The sequence below is a fragment of the Scyliorhinus canicula genome, chromosome 1 (genome assembly GCF_902713615.1).
Source record: "Scyliorhinus canicula chromosome 1, sScyCan1.1, whole genome shotgun sequence".
NCBI lineage: Eukaryota > Metazoa > Chordata > Chondrichthyes > Carcharhiniformes > Scyliorhinidae > Scyliorhinus > Scyliorhinus canicula.
This window is the reverse complement of record NC_052146.1, coordinates 261,032,441-261,049,938: the sequence shown is the minus strand read 5'-3', so window position 1 is coordinate 261,049,938 and position 17,498 is coordinate 261,032,441. Positions and strand designations below refer to the sequence as shown.

Genomic DNA, 17,498 nt, shown 5'->3' with positions numbered 1-17,498 from the left:
TGTGCACACCGAGGAATTTGAAGCTGTCAACCATCTCCACCTCAGCACCATTGATGCCGACAGGGGTGTGTATGACACTTCGCTTCCTGAAGTCGATGACCAGCTCCTTAGTTTTGCTGACATTGAAAGAGAGATTGTTGTCATTACACCATTCCACTAGGTTCTCTGTCTCCCTCCTGTACTCTGACTCATCGTTGTTCAACATCCAACCTATTACGGTCATGTCATCAGCAAACGTCTAGATGGAGTTAGAGCTGAATTTTGTCACACAGTCATGTGTGTATAGGGCGTGTACTCGAGGGCTAAGCACACAGCCTTGCGGGGCCCTGGTATTGAGGACTATTGTGGAAGAGGTGTTGTTTATTCTTATATTAGCCCAAGGCATAAAATGTAATTGCAGGGAGGTTAGACCACAGCTATAGTTCTGTGTGCAGTTCTGACTGCCACACTATAGGAAGGATGGGATTGCACTAGAAAGGGTGCAGAGGAGATTTACCAGAATGTTGCCTGGGCTGAGAGGCTGGATAGGTTGGGGTTGTTTTCCTTTAGAGTAGGTAAGGCTGAGAGGGGACCTTATCGAAGTGCACAAATTTATGATGGATATAGATAGAGTAGCTAGGAAGAAACTTTTCCCCTTAGCAGAGGGTCCATAACCAGGGGACATGGATTTAAAGTAAGGAGCAGGAGATTTAGAGGGGTTTTGAGGAAAAACATCTTCACCCAGAGGGTGGTGGGAATCTGGAACTCACTGCCAGAAAGGGTGGTAGAGACAGGAATCCTCACAACATTTAAGAAGCATTTAGATGAGCACTTGAACACCATAGCATATGTTATGGTGGATACTAAGGAGTCCGGGATTGTCAATATATCTCCCCGTGGGAATCATGGAAAAGAACTTTTGTATTAAGCAGGTGGTAGCTCGCCCAATAGAATTGGTGGGAGGTTAAAACACGCAGCTCTATTCCAGACCAGCATCTTTGGGCTTGGATGTGGGTATTGTAAGTGGCAGCAGCTGCCTTTTTCGTTTATTCAGTAAAGGGTTTTGGTGTTGGAAGACCAGCCTTAGCAAATTTATTATATTGGCAACGAGAAGATTTTCCGAGCAACCTTTAGTGTCAAAAATGAGCACCTTCTCCGGTAAGAAAAAACAAATGCCTCTCTTCAGTAAACTTAAACCCTATGACGTTAACGGAGTGCATGCGTTACTTTTTCCGGGCTAATAACACTGTGGGAGATGAGCAGCAGAGAGTAATTCTGCTGACATGGGGGGCCTCAACATTTAGCTTGATAAAAACCCAGGTGCCCCTGACTCGAAAACTCAAAGCCCCCTATCATCCTCCAGAGATACTGTTTTAACACGGCAGGGAGAACCCCAGAGGTACCTGCCTCTGAACTTTTGACAAAATTGCAGAAACTGGCAGAACATTGTGAATTCAACCTAACTCTGGCCACAATATTGCGAGAGAGATTGCTATGTGGAATGAACAATGTGACAACTCAAAAAAAGTTATTAGCAGAACCCAACCTAAATTGTAAAAAAGGTACTGAAATAGGTCAATCTCTGGAAAAATTCAGAGAAAGGGGCTCAGGAGCTACAAGAATCATCAGACAGCAATGTCCTCTGGTTAGGGGGAATGGCCTCATGTAAAAGTGACCATTACTTAACCAAAGGCATAAATAGTCCATCACCAAATCGGAGATCAGCTTGCATACCCCGACCTTCAAGTGAATATTATGACAGTCCAGAGGATGCTAGGGAGCCCGCTCTGGAAGGTTGCAGATGTCAGATGATGACCTATTGTAAGGTTTTACCTTCAGAGAGTCCAATGAAAGCTAAGGTATTAGTGAATGGGATAAATGAAGATTATATCCCAGATCCCGTGTACAAAGTATAATTGGCATGTGATTTATTATCAAGTCCAGTAGTTGTTGGTGTGTTTAAGAAGTTACCAGTAGATGGAGTTGGGTTGAAGGTTGTAGTTTTACCCATGATTACAGAGAGTACGAGGAAAGATGAGGAGACAGAACAGTTACAGGAACAGTTTCCAGATATTTTTCACCATGGGTGGTGACCAAGGAAATGGGTAAACAAAGTCCACCACCAGAGATTAAAGTCACAACACCATCGGATGGTAGAATAGCCAAAATTATCCTTGAGGATGAGTATAATTCCAATAAAAGTTTGGTAGTACAACATCAATTGAGGCGCTGGATGCATACCCAGAGTTATATAGATGAGCACAGACAGCTCTCAAAGAGGTTGAGGCAGAGGGGTTTCAAGAATGCTATTACATTCAGAACGGAATACCAATGAGGCAGTGGAGACATCAACATAGATCTGCGGACAAGGAATGGAGGCTTCCTTCATCAGATAGTGGTGCCATCCAAATATCATAGGGAAATCCTGCAGGTAGCACGTGAGATGCCAATGGCAGGGCATGTGGGAATTCGGAAAACTCAGGCTTCAGTCAGCTCGCATTTTTCCTGGCCAGGACTGCATAATGATACAGTGCAATTCTGTAGAACCTGTCATTCCTGTCAGGTAATCAGGAAACCACAGCATGTGATTAGACCAGCACCTTTGATACCCACACCTGTTTTTTAAGAACCATTTAGTCAGGTAATGGTAAATTGTGTAGGACCATTTCCTAAAACGAAGGCAGAGTATCAGTACATTCTTACATAATGGATCCGACCACCTGATTTCCAGAAGCCATTCCTTTCAGAACAATTACAGTTCAGGTAGTAGTGGAATTTAAAAAAAAAAAAATGTATTTTATTCCAAATGTATATAAAAGGTTACAAACCATTAACAATTCGGGAACGATCTCCCCAACACACAACTATACAGTTTGTACAAGTTTTTCCTCTTTTCAGCCCCCTCTCACCGACCCTGGCGATGAACAACTCATCAAACAGGGACACGAACATCCCCCACCTTGCCTCGAAGCCCTACGCTGAACCCCTTAATTCGTATTTGATCTTTTCCAGCTGAAGAAGGTCATATAAGTCGCCCAGCCAGGCCGCAACCCCCGGTTGGCATTGTCGACCATCATCCCAGTAAGATTCTTCGCTGGGCAATCAGAGAGGTGAAGGCCACAACATCGGCCCACCATCAGCTCCAGCTTCTCTAATATCCCAGTACTTTGGGTCTCCTTTAGCACCATGACAGTGATTCTGAAAGTCAAATTGGATCCCTGTCCACTAGTTGCCATATTTGGGGTGTCGGACTCGTCGGGGGGGCAGACAGGGGCGGAGGTGGATGTTCTTGTCTTCTCCTCGTTGATTGCCCGGTTGCGAGTTCTGCTGGGGTGGAGGTCTCCACGTCATCCAGCACCTCGGCATCATTAGGGGACCTAATGGAGCGTCTGCACCCGGAGAAAGGGATTGTTCAAGGGATTCTAATAATAATAATCTTTATTAGTGTTACAAGAAGGCTTACATTAACACTGTAATGAAGTTACTGTGAACATTCCCTAGACACCAAACTTCGGCGCCCCGTGTGCATTAAGGGAGAATTCAGAATGTTCAATTTATCTAACAAGCACGTCTTTCGGGACATGTGGGAGGAAACTGGAGCACCTGTAGGAGACCCACACAGAATGTGCAGCGCCGCACAAAGAGTGACCAAACCGGGAATCGAACTCAGGACCCTGGCACTGCAAAGCAACAGTGCTCAACCACTAGGCTACCGCAGATGGAGGCCTTTCGTTGTATATTTTAAGGAACTAACCACCGTCAGTTACTAGAAAGGGGGGTGGTAGGGAAGGGGGTTTGGGGTGCATTGGCAGCGTGGGGTTATATTTTATTCAGTATTTTTTCTTGTATGTTTTATCTGTGGAAATGCAGAAATGTACATTTTTTGTATTATTTGGTAAAATTGATAGACTTTAATTTATTTTTTTAAAAAAGAAATCATTATGCTAGTTACTGAGAATTGTGCCGAAAATGTGCTTAAAATTGCACTAGTTATCTTAAGCTTTACAATTTTGCTAAAAAAAATTTGCAGAAGCATAAAAATCTTCCCTTAATCTGTGCACTAGGAAGAGCACTCGAATATAATTGTTCCTTTTTTCCCATTAAAAGTATTTTTCCCATGAAAAATACCTGCTGCACTTTAATTAATATAGCGGAAAATGGGTTTATTGGTAAAAATAAGCATTTTTAACAAGGGTGCCCATTCATTCACATCTGAGTAACCCAACCTTAAATGACTGAAAATCACTTTAAAATCTATATGAACGATGTATTAGTTGCAATTGTGTACGTCGGTCATTTTGGCTGTAAACTAAATGCTTTTGGATATAAAAGAACTTTTAAAAGGGGCCTGCGACTGCATGTGGGCCTAAGAAAGTGGGCACAATCTGAAGAGCTTTCCAGTGTAATTTGTGGAATGAAAAATCTAAGTGTTATATGCACCATTGAGGATCAGATGGACTGTTCATTAGCTGTATATGTGCCAGAGAATTGAAAGCTAAAGCTCCATTTAAGATTGGAATATTGTCATATATCAAGAACAAGGAACAAACGCTGACAGTCATCAGCCACACTGACAGGTGCTGCCATTACAAAGTTTGATTAAAGACCAGGAAAAAAAATGGAACCTTATTTATTATAAACAACAACAGATAGCAGGGAAGGATTTCAAAGCAATAGTTTAAGCTTGTGCTCGGATGATGGTTAGAAATGATTGGTCTCCTCTCTTTTTAGAATGAAAGCTGAGCTCAATTCCATTTTGCAGTTATAATAACTCCACATATCTGCCATACCGTATATCACTGGCATTACTGCTGTGATCCTGCTCCTATCAGTCCAATTATACAGGGTTCACTCATTGGGTATTTTAAGGGTATTTTAACTTTCTGAAGTTGACCTGTAAGGTGACATGAAAGATGATCATGGCCTAGCGGATGATACATTTTGGGTGATTAATATGGTCTTCTTTTCATCAAATTAACTCTACTGTATAAATTCTTGCTTATAATAATTTACGGGTGACATGACTGCCGTATTATTCTGATTGAAGTATCTGGAATGGAAAAAACTGACTTTTTCACTGCAACATAATTAGTTCTAGCAGGGTATTATTTATCATTATGAAATACGAGGAAATTTGTTTCTGTTGATCAAACTGGTGAATAATAACTAACAATTACTGGTCAAAATATAGAATTACTGCATTACTGTTGTCCCACCGTGAGCTGCAAGGCAATAAATGAGCTGGTGGGGGGGGTGATAAATTGACAATGGGCTTTTCTGACTCCTGGAATTGGACAGGAATGATTTGTTTATTGTCACGTGTACCGAGGTACAGGGAAAAGTATTTTTCTGCGAACAGCTCAAAAGATCATTAAGTGCATGGAAAGAAAAGGGAATAAAAGAAAATACATAATAGGGAAATTTTAAAAGATTAGGATGAGTATAAGTAAAGTAAAAAGTGGATCTGTTGGGGGGAGCTCGCAGAGAGTCGCCTTGCTCCGGCGCCATCTTCGAATAAGCCGAGAATCCCAAAGAAAGCCCAACGAGATCTTGAATAAAGTAGGTCCATTTTCTCTAGAATTTAGAAAACTGTGATCCCATTGAAATGTAGCTTGACAGGGTAGGTGCGAGAGGGATGATTCCCCCTAGCTGGGAATCTAAGGGCTACGGTTTCAAAATAAGGAGCCAGCCATTTAGGCTTGAGATGATGAGGAATTTCCTCACTCAAAAGTGTTTAGAATTTTTGAAATTCTCTACGTCAGAGCTGTGGGTGGGTGCTCAGTCACTGAGTTGATTCAAAACAAAGATCAATGTATTTCTGAGTACTAAGGGAATGAAGGGATTTGGGATTGTGGGGTTGAGATAGAGCAGCTATTATCTATTGAATGGGTGGAGCAGGCGTGAAGCACCCATTTTCCTATAAGCAGCATCCACACTGATAAATTGATGGGAACTGTAGTCGAACTTCCACTTAAATAACAGGGTTAAACCTCAGATTAGCATTTCAGTGATTTAAGTGTAATGCCCCTAGATTACTAATTCAGAATTTATGGGGGGTAGACTAGATGGCCTAATTTTGCACCTATCTCTTCAATTCACATAGCCTGTAAGGATTGGGTTTGCAAACCATTGTTCTTAATCGTTTAGGTCTTTCAAAATCTTCATTTGTTCAAACAAAAGGACTGCAGTTTCCATGGTGGCTATATTTCAAAAGATCTGAAATCTGCACCTTTCATTTTCTGCCTTAAAGAAATGATTAGTGAAGTTCTGATAAAATAGATTGATTCGAGCAGAGTTTTAAATGGTTTGATTTTTCCAGATTTTTAAAAAAATAATAATTTTTATTCAAATTTTCGCATTTTCACAAAAAGAAAACAATAATAGAAAATCCTAAGAACAAAAAGAACAGAACCCCCCCCCCCCCCCCCCCCCCATAAATACAAAAGGGAAACAATAAATTAACGCCCGTTGTTGGCAAAAAACAGATATTCAACCCAAAACAAAAACAAAGAGACAACCCCCCTTCCCCCCGGGTTGCTGCTGCTGCTGACCTTTTGTCTTTACCGTTCTGCTAGGAGATCTAGGAATGGTTGCCATCTCCTGAAAACCCCCTGCACTGACCCTCTTAGGGCAAATTTCACCCTCTCCAATTTAATAAACCCCGCCATATCGTTGACCCAGGCCTCCACGCTTGGGGGCCTCGCATCCTCCGCTGGGCTACTAGGGACGCAAAGGCCAGAACACCGGCCTCTTTCGCCTCCTGCACTCCCGGCTCCACTGCAACCCCAAATATTGCGAGTCCCCAGCCTGGATTGACCCGATTTTTCCAGATTAATGACTGTTTCTAATGGGCGAATATGTTAAATGCAGCTTGACTCCATCATCCAAAAGAATAATTTAAACCAAAAAATCTCATCATTAAAGAAAAAAATGTGAATTTTTGTTACTTATGGTTGATCGTTTCTATTAATACAAGTTTAAATGGTATAAATTAGAACTGATTCATTTATTTTCTGTCTACAGCCTATCTAGCAGTATGATTTTGTTCATTTAAGTAGTAGTTCTACAATATTTACTTTTCAGATCCAAGTATTAAATCGCATAAATGCTCCCAAACAGGTGTGCAGAAATGAATAAAATGTTTTTCTCAGAATATTTTCATAATTGTGCATTCAATTCAAGATGAAAATAATCTCAGCACCTTGCATTTGGTGCCGTGAAGAGAGACCTTGCTATGCTTAGCTGACAGTCTGAGGCTATGACCCTGATGAGGTTATTGCTTTTTCCCACTGAAACTGTCTCGTTTTTAGACAAAACTGGATTGTTGTGCAAATAATACATGGCATAATAGGTGTGCCTGCACTGGTAAGGAGGTGATGCTAGTGTTGGGCATGATGCATGTGTTAGGTTTAAAAATGTATGAACGTCTCGAATATAATTTTTACAGTGCTACTAACTGATAGGGTGCTAACTGATATTTGTGACCATGGTCAGCTGCAGTGTCTGTGAATGCAGAAGATTCTAATGTACATGCCAGACATTTACTCTCCCCCCCCCCCCCCCCCCCCCCCCATACCCCCCATACCCCCCATAAAAAACAAAAACCCCATCACTCACATTCTTGAGGAAAGAATGAGTCTGAATTCAGCCTGTACCTTTAGGCAGATTTATTTTCAGGGTAAACCATAGACTCTTCCAGTTACCCTCAGTATGAGCACCTTTTTACCCTCGTTCAATGAAGCCCTGATGCTTCCTTAGAGCATGTGTTCTGCTGCAGCACAATTGCAACGTTAACAGATTTCTTTCACTTTTCAAAGCAAAACAAAATACAAGTACATGTTCTTTTTAGACAAATCAAAATACATCATGTCCACACTTTACAGGATAGTGAATTATTGATTTCAGTAATGCTCAATAGCCTAGAATTGACTACTTAAGGGCCTCAATTGGTCCCTGGAAGGAAAGGCCATCCTTCACCTTCCCTGTTGTTGATAAAATTGCCTTGGGATATCAACAGGCACTCCATCCTTAATCTCCCCTCCCAATTCGCCAGCCCTTCCCCGCTACTCCAAACCTGCTCTCAAGGGCTCGATTAAATTCTGCTTGGAATGTGCCACATTTTCTATAACCCAACACGAGCTTCATTGTGAGGACTGATTGTTGTTGCTGAGGGGTGGAGCATGAAGTGTTCAAGCCGTTAATGATATTAAAATCCATTCAAATGCCGGTTTTGCATGGAATCGCCAGCGCGGGGTGCAAACCTAGATATCGCCACCAGTGAGGGACTGGAGCATGGCGTCGGAATCCATTTTGTGAAATTCTCCGCCTGAACGTGATTCTCGATTCCGGCGTCGCAAAGCGGAGAATCCAGCCCCATGCAAAGTCAATCAGATCTGTTTCTCTGGAATGATAATATTCTATATCAGTCCAAGTGTACCTGATCTCTCAAGGTTGGACTTTGAAGATTTATATAAAGCATGCTGAGCATTGCCATTGGTCATTTCCTACTTTCATTGTCCACTAGAAAGTGCACAAGTGCTGCTCTGAATTCCCTTCTAAGTTTATATATCTTCCTGTGGAGAACACCCATTACATCTCTGCAACCCAGCCCAGAGAAGCAGCAGTGGACGCCATAAACAAAGAACAATTATAGGCAACTGAAGGGTCTATTTTGCTGTCACTAGCATTTTATCAGAGGTGGGGGGGGGGGGGGGGGGCTCTGCCACACACTTGGTAAGCCCTACAACCCCAAGCCGACTAATCTTTGTCCAAGCATGAGGGTAGTGGGTGCCTGGAACTCGCTGCCGGAGGAGGTGGTGGAAGCAGGGACAATCATGACATTTAAGGGGTATCCTGACAAATACATGAATAGGATGGGAATAGAGGGATGTGGACCCAGGAAGTGTAGAAGATTTTAGTTTAGACAGGCAGCATAGTCGGCACAGGCGTGGAGGGCCAAAGGGCCTGTTCCTGTGTTGTACATTTCTTTGTTCTTTGTTTATGGCGTTCATTGCTGCTTCTCTGGGCTGGGTTCAGCTCCAACAGTGGCCAGCAATCCGAGTGGAGCTGCTGAGACTGAAGAACTGCTGGTCCTTTGATGGGTCAGCAGCTCTTGGAGGTCAGATATTACCCCTTAAAGGGAGGGAGACCTCAAGGCAGCTAATTGCCACAGAATCGGGTTGGGGCCTCCTGAAATGGCTTGGCTATGTTGCCCCTGGCTTTCAGGCCTACTGCCACCCCAGCAGAATTTAACCCTCTGTCTCTGAATGTGCGATGTTGAAAATGTCATGGGCGCGATTCTCCGCTCCCCACGCTGGGTGGGAGAATCGCGGGAGGGCCCGCTGGTAAATTTCACACCCCCCTGGCGCTCCCCGGAATTCCCCTCCCCCCCCCGGCTCGGAAGACTCGCAGCTCGCCGTTTTTCACGGCGAACAGCGATTCTCCGACCAGGATGGGCCGAGCGGGTTGCCGTTCGCGGCCGTTTCACGACGCCGGCAAACACACCTGGTCGCTGCCGTCGTGAAACTGTAGTGAGAAGCCCGTTTGGGGCTTGTAGGTGGCCTAGAAAGGAAAGAGCACCACGACTGTGCTCGGGAGGGGACAGGCCAGCGATCGGTGCCCACTGATCGTCGGGCCAGCGTCCAAATTGGACGCACTATTTCCCCTCCGCCCCCCCCCCGCAAGATCAAGCCACCACGTTTTGCAGAGTGGCTGAGGGGAAAGACGGCCACCGCGCATGCGCGGGTTCGTGCCATCAGCGTCATTACGTCAGCTGCGCATGCGCGGGTTGGAGCCGGCCAACCTGCGCATGCTCGGCTAACGTCATTAGGCGCGCCGGCCGCGTCATTCTTGGCGCGACGCACACGTGGACGAGAGTTACAGAGCGCCGCTCCTAGCCCCGCCGGGAGGGGAGAATAGGGGGCGAGGAGCGCCCTCCGAGGCCGTCGTGAAACTCGGCCGGGTTCACGACGGCTTTCCCGATTCCGCGCGGGAGCGGAGAATTCCGCCTCATGTTTATGCTGCGGACTACCTTCACCAAAACAAAAATGTCTATCCTAATGTCCCTATGCTCTTATTGGAAACAGTGCATGCATGACATCTTGACATCCAGCTGAGTGAGGACTGTCTCATCTGGAAATCAGCACCTCCAAAAGTATGGCATAATATTGCACTCTAGTGTCAGCATTTACGTGCTTGTCTCGAGTAGAACATGAACCCATAACCTGCTGACTCAGAGACATACTGGTAACAGAGTCACAATACTATTGGTGGAAGAATTGAGGATAGAATAATTAATAATGTAAAATAAAATGTATATTGCTACCAATGCGAGAAGTACCTATGTACAGGAGTCCGGTGCATGATGCTTGCAATGAACACTGATAGTTATTGCTGTAAAATGCCATTTTTTTGAGGCTTTTCAAAGCAGTATTAAGTTGTTGTTTCCCCTGACATTGTTACCCTTATGATTTTCCTGATGAGTGCAAGGTGAAAAGCTTCGACAAACGGTCTTTTTCTAGCATTACTCAAGTTCCGTACTACTAAACAACTAAATGAGAGTTCTTTTTGTTTGTTTTGCAGGTTGGCCATGGATACCCATAGCAGTTCTGGCATATTTCTACTGCTATGCCCAAGTAGGAATTGAATATGACCGAATCAAAAATTGAATCTTGTTAACCGTGCTACATTTCTGTGGTAGAATAAAATATTACTCCTAATGCTATCCTGTGTTTTTCTTGAATTTTATAATACAATACACTCTTTGGATCAGTGTTAATTTGGACACATGATTTGACTGTATTCTGACCTCCCAATTTTCTATACTGTTTGAATAAACTTATACGCGCTTCGTGTGATGCCAAAGGTTTGGGTAGAGAAATACACTCAAAGCAGAGCTTCTATATTGTTTGCTTTGACAAAGAGTCATCCAGACTCGAAACATTAGCTCCCTTCTCTCTCCACAGATGCTGTCAGACCTGCTTTGTTGTCTAGTATATTCTGTTTTTGCTTCTATATTGTTTTCCTTGGTGGAGTTATGCAGGCCCTGCCGTGACAGTTTTCAATGATATCAAAGGAGAAGACGGTGCAGGTAGGGGTCGATGGTGCTGTCTGCTTTTGGGGGTTCACTGTAATCGGTGTAGCAACCCCAACACAAACAAATGTATCCACCTTGGGGTGTGTAGAATGCACCAGTGCTCATTGAAATAGTACATTGAAATGACCTACTATTTAAATCTTCATTTTCCTGCTTTTTGGGGTCGATTAGACACCTTGATCCATCTGTATGAAATTCCGCGACCTAATATTTTAACAAAGGATTGTAAAACCGTTCAGTTGGTCGGCCAGAGGAATACAATGCAAATTGTTCAAACACTTTGGCAAATTCTTCTATTTGCTACATACCATAGGCTAATTTGAAAAAACTCAATTAGGATTTTTACAGAACTGAAGATTAATGCAGGTTAGTTGATCAATTAAATCAGAGAAGTAGTACCTGATTACGTAATCCTGAAGAAGATTCAAAGAGTCAATTTAGATGAAAAAATACTGTCTATTGGAATTAACCTGAACGAGAATGCTAGATATTCGCCTGTGCCTACAATGGAATGTTTATATCACAACAGAAAAATCACATTTTTTTGAACCAGGTGTAACTCAGTCAGGGCAAGCTGTTCTGCAACAATTGATTCCCTAAGATTAATTTCTGTTATGATAAATTAACATCAAAAAAAGACAGTTGATTCTAATAGATATTTCAGCTTCCTAGTCTCAATAACCTTCTCCCTTTATATTCTCTGCCCGCCTCTCTTCACACTAACTGAAGGTATCTTTACGTAATTCCTCCATGATCAAATAGTATGCACATATTCTGCTATCTTGACATCCCTGCAGTTTTTGTCTTGGCTGACCATCCCACCATCCTTCACTACCTTTCTTCCATTATCCAGCTTGGAGGGGTTTACCTTGGTTTGATTTGACTCTTACTTAATTGGACTTAGCCAAAGAATCTTCAGCAACTATATACTTTTCTGCTCTCACACCATTAGGTTTCGTGTCCTCAAGGATTTATCCATGGAGTCAGATTCTGCATGGTTAGTGGTGATGCCCAGTTCAATCTCTATAACCCTTCTACAGTTTCTGGATTGTCAGGCTCCTTGTTCAACTGTCAATGATGGATAAAATGTAATTTCCTCCAACCAAACACTAGACTTAAGTAGGGGTTCCAATTTGGAAAGAGGGACCTTTTTGAGATGCCACACCGAGGCCTGAGAAAGGTGATTTGCTAGGCTTCATTACCTGCCCCTGAAAGCCTCAAAATTGAGACCCCTAGGTCTTGTCCGCCCCACGTTAAATTGCGGGAAGATCAGAGGTGAGTAGGAGGGTAGTAGTAAGGCCACCTGAGCAAATTTACGGGCCGGAGGGGGCCTGTAAAATTCTGCACCTGCCTCAGCCCATTTGTTACGGAAACCTTTATCTCTGCCTTTTCGCCTCACACCTTAACCGCCAGTGTTGGCCACTTTTCCCCTTCCACACTCTGTAAACCTGAGCATTCTGTTTGTGGCAGATTCCACATCAGATCTCACACATCCATTACCTTCAGTACCTCAAACATGAAATTCTTATCAAGTACATATCTTTTTCTCGGAGCTTCCAGTAAAAAGGGTAGTGTGAAATGTAATCGAATTGCTTTTGTTGAATTTGCAGGCAGAGGGAATGGAGTGAAGGAATTTACAAAAAGATAACCATGAAGGCAGTCCACTGAATGGGAAGGAGAAGTGACATAAGAGGAATTGCTGTGGAACCACAGAGAAAATACAGTAGAACAGGAAAAGAAATGTTGTAAACCTATTGACATAAAAGGAACATTAAAAAATGGCTGACAAACCGTATACCTCCAAATCAGGTGTCATCTGCATGTATATTTCGTCACATCCTCTTCACTTCTTCAATATTTACTTTTGAAATTGATTTCCTCTGAGAATCAAAATTGCGAACAAGTGTTGTTTTTCTAATTTCGCCACTAAGACCACAGCAAATTTGCCCCTTTTGTTGGCTGTTCAGAAGTGTTTCCCAATTCAGTATTAGATTGGAACCTATAAATAGATTGAACAATTTCTCCTGTGTGGGACACTTGAGAAAGTGACAATCATCTGTGTGTGCACTGAGTAAGGGTCATCCTAAGAGAAATGATTGCTAGTTTACTTTGAACCAATGTGTAGTTAGAGATTTTGTTCACTGGAGATTATCTGTCTAATTATTCTTGCTAATTTTGCTTACTTGCTATGTATGTAACATTTTAGATTATACAGTGATTTTAGTCTCATTAAGTCTTTTTTAATACATTTAGAGTACCCAATTTCTTTTCCAATTAAGGGGTAATTTAACATGGCCAATCCACCTACCCTGCACATCTTTGGGTTGTGGGGATGAGACCCAGACTGACATGGGGAGAATGTGCAGATAGCGAGGAGGACTGTCAGAGAATACAACAAAATATAGATAGATTGGAGAGTTGGGCAGAGAAATGGCAGATGGAGTTCAATCCAGGAAAATGCGAGGTGATGCATTTTGGAAGATCAAATTCAAGAGCGGACTATATGGTCAATGGAAGAGTCCTGTGGAAAATTGATGTACAGAGAGATCTGGGAGTTCAGGTCCATTGTACCCTGAAGGTGGCAACGCAGGTTGATAGAGTGGTCAAGAAGGCCTACAGCATGCTTGCCTTCATCGGATGGGGTATTGAGTACAAGAGTCGGCAGGTCATGTTACAGTTGTATAGGACTTTGGTTAGGCCACATTTGGAATACTACGTGCAGTTCTGGTCGCCACATTGCCAGAAGGATGTGGATGCTTTGGAGAGGGTGCAGAGGAGGTTCACCAGGATGTTGCCTGGTATGGAGGGTGCTAGCTATGAAGAAAGGTTGAGTAGATTAGGATTGTTTTCGTTGGAAAGACGGAGGTTGAGGGGGGACCTGATTGAGGTCTACAAAATTCTGAGAGTAATGGACAGGGTGGATAGCAACAAGCTTTTTCCAAGAGTGGGGTGTCAGTTACAAGGGGTCACGATTTCAAGGTGAGAGGGAGAAAGTTTAAGGGAGATGTGCGTGGAAAGTTTTTTACGCAGAGGGTGGTGGGTGCCTGGAACACTTTACCAGCGGAGGTGGTAGAGGCGGGCATGATAGCATCATTTAAGAGGCATCTAGACAGATATATGAACGGGCGGGAACAGAGGGAAAATAGAAGACAGATTTAGATAAAGGATCTGGATCAGCGCAGGCTGGGAGGGCCGAAGGGCCTGTCCCTGTGCTGTAATTTTCTTTCTTCTTTGTTCCACACGGCAGTGATATAGGGCTGGAATCGAATACGGGTCCTCAGCATTGTGAGGCAGCAGTGCTAACCACTGCATCACCATACCACCTTAAGTCTCATTAGGTTTGTGCAAATCATTGTAAACAATTAGTTTTCATTTGCATATAACTTATACAGTCGCTTACCTCAGACTTTAAAAAATATATTCTCGGTCATTATAATTATAATGCAACATTATAATTTCCTACACAGGCTTTATTGTGATCTTTCATAGTTAGACCTGCTTGTTAGTGCTGAACTTTCAGTAGTTTTGAGCTGTGTCCTTGCAACTACTCAAAAATTGTCAAACAAAGCTTGCTGTTATAGGATTTCTAACTGCTTCAGAATGATATGTTCTTATTGTAGTTTTTTTTTAATTTAAGAAAGATTCCCAAGGTGTATCCTTTATATTTTGCTCTGATGAAATGAATAACGTAAGGATCATGCCATACCATATATACATTGTTTCAAAACTGGAGGGAGGAATGTGACAGGTGGACTATCTAATATGCAGACAATCAATACTTCAATGATTTATACGCAAACACCAAGAGCTTAAATATGTATAAAATATTCTTTATTGTTATAAATAAAGTTTACATATCTTTACAAATCAAATAATTTGTGCTTCATATTTCTTTTGTTACAGGAATATATTAATATATATGATGTGCATAAATTATATGTAATTGATTTTCAGTACATGTTGCAAAACTGGTACATATGCCACTACTGGCAGCTTTTCTTGCTGACCACAAAAATAGTTCCTAAATTGTTCATTACTTTTGCCATGCTCACAAGAGTATGTGCATAATTACATTAGTGATGAAAGTAAAGTAGTAGACTGGAACCAATATTGTACATTATCTGGTGCTTCATTGATTTGGGAAGAAAATAAGTGAAGCACATACCTACTGTGCCCTAATCTCAATGCAGTTTGCAGGTTCATGCAAAAAGACTAAAATTAACTCATTCAAAACAGGTACTTCTTGTATATCAGAATTTTCTCCAGTCAGTTTTAACAATGACAAGAACCTGGTTTTGTATTTTTAAATCTATGTTTTCCCCAAAGTTCGGAAGGTTTGAATCTTTAAGATAAAGAATTATCCTACTCCACAACTTGTAACTACTGTACACAGTATTAAACTGCGTCTGTGATTTTAATTCAAACACCTTATAGATCAAATTCCTTTACGTGTATCTAGCCATCCTGTGTTGCTGATCCAAATTTATGTAAAATATTGCTCAGCTACTGTGTCATTGCTAATGGAGTACATAGCAAGATTGGTGCACAATTAGAAAAGTCGTATCAATTAATTTCACTGACTAGTTTTAAGAAAATGTGTCCATTTATGATTCTTTAGATATCACAGCTTTAATGCATAATTTCAGCTATGTCAAATAATTTGAACCGAACTGTAAAAAATACACATTAGTAATAATTTAAAACTTATTTTAAAAATTAAAGCATCTTTTCTATGTACCTCTTATGACCACATTCATTGCGTGGTACCATCTGCCAATTCATCCTAGATTGATGAACAAAGGCGACTGTAGAAAAATTACATGGAAATAATTGTAAGTGTTTAACAAAGTCTTTAGAATTATTTAGTTTACTAGCTAATGACAATGGATTAAACCACTCATTTTAACTGAGTAATGTAAACATCATTCCCTGTTAAAGACTGAGTTCTTGGATCCTGGCTGACATAGTCATTCAGTATTCGACTCATTCACAATAATTGTCAACTGTGGGTGCCCAGGAAAGAATGTCAATTTGGGCAAACAGCTTTGGACAATAGTAGAAACTTTTAAATCATTAAACTATTCAAAATGTAGTGAAAGGCCAAACTGAAACTGGAATTTATATTGTTACTTATAACAATAAGAAAACCAGAAAAGCTGACAGTTACAAATTTCTCTTGTTCCCATTCTTTTTAAAGCAAATTTGCTTTGAATGGAAGTATGTTACAATAGGCTTATTAAATTTTTCCCTTTAAGCACTTAAATCAATAGATTGGTCTTGAACTGTATAAGAGTCGCTTCTGCCTGTACATAGCAAACTGGCACTTAGTATGTTGTGGTAGATCCTTTGGATTAGAAAAGTCTATATTATGCTGCCACTGAGCAATTTCTCCAAAGCTGGTCTTTTAACATTTTGGCTCCTGAAGCAGCTGCTGTTTGCATTCACATTTAGGGTGGAAGAAGATACTGACCCAATTTCATTTTTATCTTACATGACCAGTGGAATCATGCAGAGTAAAGAAAATACTCAAATCCTATGGCCTTTTCCAAGGATATGTATGCAGCCACTTTTTAAGCAACTATTATTTCTACATGCTGTTTGAGTTTTGATTCTGAGAGAACTGTGTCATGATTTGGCTACTGGCATTTTCACTATTGAAAGAATGTCAAACTTGTCAGTGATATCCAATTCTCGTGAATAAATTGAAATCTGCCTTTTAGCTTAACAATGGATTTGTGAACAAATAGAAACAAATGTGATCATGGGCCTAAATTCGTTATGGCTTCTAAATCTCCCGAGCAGCCAAAACAGGATTTGGACCGGCGAGATCTCAGTTTGAGATCTATCCTGCATCCCCCTTGCTGGTGGCATAATCAGAACCTGATTTCCATAAATTTTAATAAATTAACAAATACCTACTGGCCTTGACACCATAATGTCCGCCCAAGCCTTATCCTCCCATACACCGGGTGTGATGCCATGCCGGCATGAATCACTACTGGTGATCTTATTGGGGGGAGGGGGGTTCTGCCCTGATGCTGGGGGAGCGATGTGGCGGGTCATGGTGGGGGAGGTGTCCCAACGCTTGATGCGGGGGGGGGGGATGTTCATGGGGGGGGGGGGCTTAAAATTAACTTTGAGATCGGGGTGCTGTTTTAACCCTGGCATTGCCGGTGTGTTTAAGTGCCACCCCTGCAGATGGCCGGGTGATCTCCGCCAGCACACTTAAATTGCACAGAGTGCCGTTTAATCAGGCGAGAAAAGGCGCCTGTGAAGCTGGCGAGTTTCAGACAGCTTTTCTCACCTGATCCAGCACCCTGTGCAATTTTGAGAAAATTCCACCTGGATGTAGGGCGTCTGATTTGGCAACATAAACTTAAAATGTTGGCCTACAAATTCTAGTCTTCTTGGGTTCAGTATGAAA

General features: G+C 42.0%; 1 protein-coding gene across 4 annotated transcripts in view; it reads left to right on the top strand.

Annotated features, from left to right (window-relative positions):
* hhat (hedgehog acyltransferase) overlaps positions 1 to 10,702 on the top strand; it is a 363,838-nt gene extending 353,136 nt beyond the window's left edge. For all 4 annotated transcript variants that reach the window (XM_038812207.1, XM_038812221.1, XM_038812215.1 and 1 more), the window contains one exon: positions 10,561 to 10,702. In XM_038812207.1, coding sequence (XP_038668135.1) covers positions 10,561 to 10,646 — 86 coding nt within the window. In that variant the 3' untranslated portion in view covers positions 10,647 to 10,702. The remainder of the gene's footprint in view (positions 1 to 10,560) is intronic.
* Positions 10,703 to 17,498: the final 6,796 nt, after the last annotated feature.